The sequence below is a fragment of the Polistes canadensis genome, unplaced genomic scaffold (assembly GCF_001313835.1).
Source record: "Polistes canadensis isolate GaletaPanama2010 unplaced genomic scaffold, ASM131383v1 scaffold_1, whole genome shotgun sequence".
NCBI classification, from domain to species: Eukaryota; Metazoa; Arthropoda; class Insecta; order Hymenoptera; family Vespidae; genus Polistes; species Polistes canadensis.
In genome coordinates this window covers 116573-123499 of record NW_014569548.1, presented here as the reverse complement: position 1 = coordinate 123499, position 6927 = coordinate 116573, and the positions used below count along the sequence as shown (strand labels likewise).

At 30.6% G+C, this 6927-nt stretch overlaps 2 protein-coding genes across 8 annotated transcripts in view; one reads left to right on the top strand and one right to left on the bottom strand.

Annotated features, from left to right (window-relative positions):
* The window catches only part of LOC106783608 (transcription factor AP-2-epsilon), a 192389-nt gene extending 190914 nt beyond the window's left edge, over nucleotides 1–1475 (top strand). For 4 of the 5 annotated variants that reach the window (XM_014742334.1, XM_014742307.1, XM_014742316.1 and 1 more), the window contains one exon: nucleotides 118–1474. In XM_014742334.1, the coding sequence (XP_014597820.1) occupies nucleotides 118–255 (138 nt within the window). In that variant the 3' untranslated portion in view covers nucleotides 256–1474. Of the gene's footprint in view, nucleotides 1–117 lie in introns of all 5 variants that reach the window. The other variant, XM_014742299.1, reaches the window with a different exon arrangement.
* The window catches only part of LOC106783637 (KH domain-containing, RNA-binding, signal transduction-associated protein 3), a 13772-nt gene that overhangs the window by 1909 nt on the left and 4936 nt on the right, over nucleotides 1–6927 (bottom strand). For 2 of the 3 annotated variants that reach the window (XR_001381334.1, XR_001381335.1), the window contains exon 8: nucleotides 5934–6041. Coding sequence is in view for 1 of the 3 variants with exons in the window: in XM_014742357.1 (XP_014597843.1) it covers nucleotides 6034–6041 (8 nt within the window). In the remaining 2 variants the exon portion in view is untranslated. Of the gene's footprint in view, nucleotides 1–5932; nucleotides 6042–6927 lie in introns of those variants that run through there. The other variant, XM_014742357.1, reaches the window with a different exon arrangement.

Here is a 6927-nt window from a genome sequence, read left to right as displayed (position 1 = left end):
ATATTTATATATATATTTATATATATATATATATATATATACATGTTATATTTGTCAAAATATTTCGATGAAAATGATTTAACTCTAACATTTGACGTATATGATTAATCATTACAGAAGTTCCTAAGCGAGTCTCTGAATCATCTCGAGAAGATGTATCCAGGGAACGGTAGCGGCGTGACAAGCAGTCAACAATCGAATCTCGACACGAATAAAAGCAAGGACAGTTCGTTAATGAACGACATGAAGAAGTGACGCCCGGAAGACCCGCCTACCTCTAACGTGGTCACGTCTATAAGGCATTCCTGGCCATACAATTGAGAACTCACTCTTTCCCTATCACATGTGATAGAGAAGCTGACAGTGGACCACTAGACACACACGCACGCACGCACGCATACACGCAAACATATTAACGCGAGAATTGTTTAAACCGCGGAGAATAAATTGAAACGCGTGTGGTGGGTGTGGTGCGCGTGTTGTTCACTGAGGTTGGCTGGTCGGAGAAATTACGAAAAACTAAACTAAAACTCAAAAGACCCATCGTGCATGGATGAAACACATGAAAATAAGAGAGAAAAAATCGATAAGGATTTTAAAAACAGGGGTGGAGGGAAGGGGAAGGGGTGTTAAAAAGGATTCGAGGAAATTTCGAAGAAGGAAAAGTAAGAAGGAATATCGAAGGAGAAGAAGAATGAAAGAAAAGGAAAAAAATACAGTGCAATCACGATCGAATATCGTTCTTTTTATTTTTTTGCCTTCTTTTCGAATTGACTTTTGCGAATCTCTCATCTATCAGGATTCGTTGACGAACGTGGGAAATAATAGCGCATATATAATATACATTATATATACGCGAGAATAAACGCGGTTTAAATATATACAGGCAATTATATTTCTTATAGACTCGTTGAACAAAGCAAATCAAATGTTTCCTACGATACCTTGTTGTTCGATTCGAAGGGGAATTAAGTCTGATGAAAAATTTGAATTCTTTTTTCTATTTTATCCGATATTTAATTAATATCAATTTAAATATAATCACGTTTGAATGATACACGAGGTATATTACATTTCTATAAAAAAAAACTCAAATCTAATTTTTCTTTTTCATATATATACATATATATATATTTTTCCCTTCAAATCCAGACAACGTTTTCGTGTGAAAATAAATTTTATTTAGCATCTATATAACGATATAAGAAACACAATGGTATTTATACTTACTCAAAAAAGAGAAAAAGACAAAAAATGACAAAAAAAAACAAACCCAGATACATATATATATATATATGTATGTTACACGGAGGTGATCGAAATTAAAATGTTTTCTTTCGTCCCTAACGATTCGCAAGTTCCTCTCGCGAGTTAGCTCAAGAATTTCATTCATTCGTACGGTAGCGGGCTATGTAAAAAACATAAAAAAGAAAATAGATCTCTAGAAAGATGGGGAAGGTGTATGGGAGGCGGAGGGGGAGGGGGTAGATGAAGGGGGTAGATAAAAAAGAAGAAACATTTATAGGAAAACGTTCGTATCGAACGGACGACTATAATTATTATTATTATTATTATTAATATTATTATTATTATTATTATTATTATTATTATTATTATTATTACAATTAATATTATTATTTTATTAATGCTACTCGTATACAGAGCAGAGACTCTTTGTGATATTTATCAGACATCCAAAGTGCAATCCATATTATATTTTAAATATTAATCTCACGCGCCGGGTCTTTCGCGTTAAAAATCCTATTAAAGTATAATTACGACTTGTATATTTACAAATACTTAACAACAACGGCGTAAGGGAGAAAGGGAGGGGGAGCGAGGGGTGCATAGGATACAGAAAAGCTCGTCGAAAAATATTTCGCAATATATGCCGACCACCACATATATAGGAAGAGAAAATATAAAAGAATATAAATAAAATAATAAATAATTCTTTTTTTTCCTTTTTTTAATTTTGTTTCGTTCGAAACGACCAATGGCGTTTCTCCTCCTTCTCGTCTGTTTTAAAAAAAAAACAAATATATAAAAATAAAAAAGTAGATTCGCGTTCTTATTGGTTAGAAAAGAAGAAGAAGTAGAAGTTGAAGAGAGAAAGAGAACGAACACAGATCGTAGAAGGAAAAGCGTAAAGCTATGTATGTCCTTCTCTCTTTCTCTCTCTCTCTCTCTCTCTCTCTCTCTCTCTCTCTCTCTCTCTAACTATCTTTTTTGTCGTATCTTGAACTTGCGGATCGATAGATGCGCGCGTTAGCCTTAACGCCGAAGTAAATAGAAGAATGCAGTTTTTTGCAACGAACAATCTCATTCCTCTGTCTACGTGCAATCCCTTAAAGATCGATCGTATGTAGGTATATGTGTATATATATATATATACACTATATATATATACTCGAGCTTTTCGCATTCCTCTTAAGCGATCTTGTTTCTTTCTCTGAGTATGGGTACACGTAGGATGGGTTTCTTTCGATCTATATAAATCGTTAATTACCTAACGCAATCGATCTAATTAGAATAAAATATATATGTATGTATGTATGTATGTATGTATGTATGTATGTATGTATGTATGTATGTATGTATGTATGTATGTATGTATACGCCCCTTTCCTGGTGTCTTCTATAACCAGGATTCTTTTTTTCTTCTTTTTATTTTATACATTTTTAATTAACCCTTTTCGTTACGAGCACTACGTTTGAGCATTAAATCATTTTCCTAAGCGTTGAATAAGAACTATGCTTAAAAGAAAACAAAAAAAAACGTTGAACGATATGCCAATGCTTGTAATACACACGGGGGGGGGGGGTCCGGCACATGGATGCCGGATATACCCGACGCTCGTATCGAAAGGGTTAATATTCATTTCTTTCGATTTAAATAAACAATGTCGTGATGGAGGAAATGCGAAATTAATAATAAACACAATATGCGATAAAAATACATGAATCACATCTGAGAGCCGTATACGAGGCTATAAGGAGTATTAATTTATATAATCGTTATATCGTTATTATTTGATGTATCTTCATCTAGCCTGAAACACACATAATTCGAAAATGGAAAATACGTCATGTAATAAACCGCGTTCGTATAAGTCACGTATTACTCGTGTTCGTCGTGATAAACGACATGAATTTTATTCTTTAAATGTAAAACTAAAGAACGAAGATAGGAAAGGAAAGAAAAGGAAAGGAAGGAAAATAATATCGAAGAGAAAAAAAAGAAACGAAGGGTGGGGGATAAAAGAAAAAGAAAAATAGAAAAAAGAAAAAAAAAATAAATAAATAAATAAACGATTATCGTGCCAATATATAAAGACAAAAGTTGCCATTTGAAATGTGCCAATTAACGATTAATAATGTCGATTTATAAGCGTTAAGCAAAAAAGTCGAACGAATAGAAAAAATAAAATAAAATAAAATAAAAAAAAAGAATGAAATAGTAATGTGGAATAGAAAAAGAAAAAGAAGTGGGGGGGGGGAGTGTTAGTAGAAGACGGAATCGATGTTTCTCCGTTTTCACGTGTATCATATATATAATACGATGAAAGATCGATATCGTCGGAAAAAAATATTAAAAAAGAAAAAAAATTTGATGAGAATTTAAATGGAAAATAAATAAAAGTGCGAACAAAAATAAGAATAAGAAGAAGAAGTAGTAGTAAAGAAAAAAGAAAAGAACATTGTATGAAGTACAACACCAGGTGAACCTGAGACATATCTAACTTTGTAATTAAATCTTTAGGCGTAATAATTATGTAAATGTAAGATTAGGCTCCGGCGCGAACGCGTTTCACGGACTATGTACAGAGTATTCGAATCTTTCTTGTGATATAATCGTACCATTATTAAGATATCAATCAAACCGATTCAAAAAAAAAAAAAAAAAAGAGGAAAAAAAGAAAAAAAAAAGAAAAGAAAAGAAAAGAAAAGGAAAAAAAAAATCAAATAACGATTTACTCTACATTCCATGTTTTTTCATAGAAAGAAAAAAAAAGGAAAAAAAAACGGTGTTAGCGTCGTGGTCGCGAAGCAGTACGCGAGAGATATAAAAGTAAATAATAAACAGGGAAAAATTATCCTCTGAACCATCACCACCACCATTCCCTAAAACCAGCAGCAGCACCACCACCACCACCATCACCATCACCACCACCACCACCATCATTCACCCCTTTTTTCTGCGCTCTCGATTAGAATCGTAAGCGCCGATATTTGTGCTCTAAACCTTTCTATCCTCGAACAATTTTATTATAAAGTATTCGAGCTCAAAGATTTTTATTGCTGATTCACGTTTCGGTCCGTATAAAAAAAAGAAAACAAAAAAAAAAAAAAAAGAAAATTTAACACAACTATTGTGCTGTGAATTTCGAAAATAAACGTTCATACCTTCGATTAACGAAAAAAACAAAATATTTGTTCGTGACATTTTTTTCTATGCAGAAACATGCAGTGAATATTTTCTCACTCTGTCTCTCTCTCTCTCTCTTTCTTTCTTACTTACTTACTCTCTCTTTTTCTCTTTATCTTTATCTTTATCTTTAACGTTGTATAATACCTTGCAATACACCGATTATTATTAAATAAACGGCATTTGTTACTCGAAGTACATACGAATATTTTCGAGAATCATCGTAAACTCGTCGATCGTGAATCATGAATAAAATCAATGAGAGGAGAATACCATTCCAATTTTTAGGGCCACTTCGAAATGGATTAGTTAGGAATAAAAAAAAAGAAAAAAAGAAAAAGATTAGAAGAAAAGGAAAAGGAGACGTAACACCCTTTTTTATTTTCACTCGAGATTACCTTAGGCAACTTCTTATATATATATATATATATAAGAGATTCCATAAATTAATACTTATTTATAATCTTTAGTAAAACGGCCGTAGAAAGAGAAAAAAAAAAGTAAAAACAATTTTCTACCAGAATTTCTGTGCCAACCGCAAAAACAAAAAAAAAAGCAGAAAAGAAAAAACACGAAAAAGAAAAAGAATGTTGCAGAACGATTTTGTTTCAAGTTGGATACATCATTCTAATCTTGTAAGATACTCAGATATATCTTTATTAAATATATTTGAATTTTCGTAGTATATTATATTCTGATATTGATTATACAGTTCATTTTTGTATATTGGTGTGAGATAAATAAATAAGGATATTGTTTCTAAGCAATTTAAAAATGTCGGATTTCAGATTAGATCCTCTTGAGTGTGTGTTTTTTTTTTTTTTTTTTTTTTTCAAAGCAGGCCGAGGACGAAAGATTTAAACGAAAAATGTAATTCACACTGGTAAACTTAAAAGCACACGTTTCTATTTAAAAGACTATGTCTCTTTTCTTATATTTCTATTCGATTTTAGTCTTTTATCCTTCAACATATATATTTTATCTTTAGAGAAAAAAAAAAAAGAAAAAAATAGATAAAAAAAAAAAACTAAATAAATAAATAAATAAAGTAAATACAATCGAAGAATACACCAATGCTGCTCTGAAGACTTAAAACTCTCCCCTGCTGGACGTGAACACCTAATTTTTAAAAGATACACTTTAAAAAGAACGTCTTTATTAGTTTTATGCACACTGACACTTTAACGATGTAATTTTCTTCATCACGTAATAAACGATGCTGTTTCTTTTTGCCTGTAAAAAGTCTCTCTGGTAATTGTCACATGCGAATAACAAAATGGGAATGAAACAACGTAGACTTTAAAAAAAATAAAAAAAAAAAAAAAATAAAAAAAAAGAATCGTATTGCCAATAAAATATTATAAATCTTCTTCCCATTAAGATTCATTCGTTCATCGTTATAAGGTTTCTAGTATTTCGATATTTATATAAAATTGATAGATAAAAAAAAAAATAAAAAGGAAAACAATTGAAGCGATAAAATCCATGCAACTTAAATACTCACGTTTGTTTCATCGGGACACCCTACAGCTCCGTGAATCACAGGAGGATCAAAAATATTTCAATCGAGAAGAACGCGTTCCCACGCGAAATTTCGAATTTTCTCATACACCTAAGGGAGATATATTAAAATCGAGATTAGAGATATGCGAATTTGTCAACGATTGATCTTCCATCACCATCATCATCATCATCTATTAAAATGGTTTATTTTTAAATTCACGTTTTAATTATACGGTCATATTTTTGATTAATAGAAACATGGTCGTACGAAAGTTAAAGATTATTTATTGTTATTTCATTAACGAGATATAGTTTGATGATAGTTTGAACAATAATTGGCAGGGTGTTAATAATTTTCACACGAATTAGGTTTGTAAATCATTTTTCATCCACGTTTTAAGACGACAAAATGTATTAATCATTTGGGTATTATCTTGTATTCATTTTTAAATAGATTTTTTATTTATTTTTATATTATATATGTATTCTGGTTTATGACGATTACATATGTGAAATGAATATTTCATTTTAAAATATTTAGAAATTACACACACACACACACACACACACTCATTATATTTTATATATATTAATTATTTATATTATTTTAAATTTCATTCTAAACAATAATTTTTCATGCTTATTTATAGTTCAAATTTTGTACTTAACTGTACTTAAATTATTGTTTTATATTTCCCACGTGTACACTCATCACGTGATTTTTAAATTTGTTTTAATACTATATTTTTTAATATATTTTGAATGAATACTTTTTTTTTATAATATTCATATTCATCATTCAATAATTATTGATTTACTATCATGGTGCTGTATATTATTTTAAGTAGGTAATTATCTTATTTAAATTAAATATTTGTATTACTTACAAATATATGTAATTAACCTTTTAGATACGGCTGAATTCTGCGTGTGGCTATTTCCCTGGACGGCAGGGTTTGACGCGAACAACGTATAATTGATATAACATTGCAAAG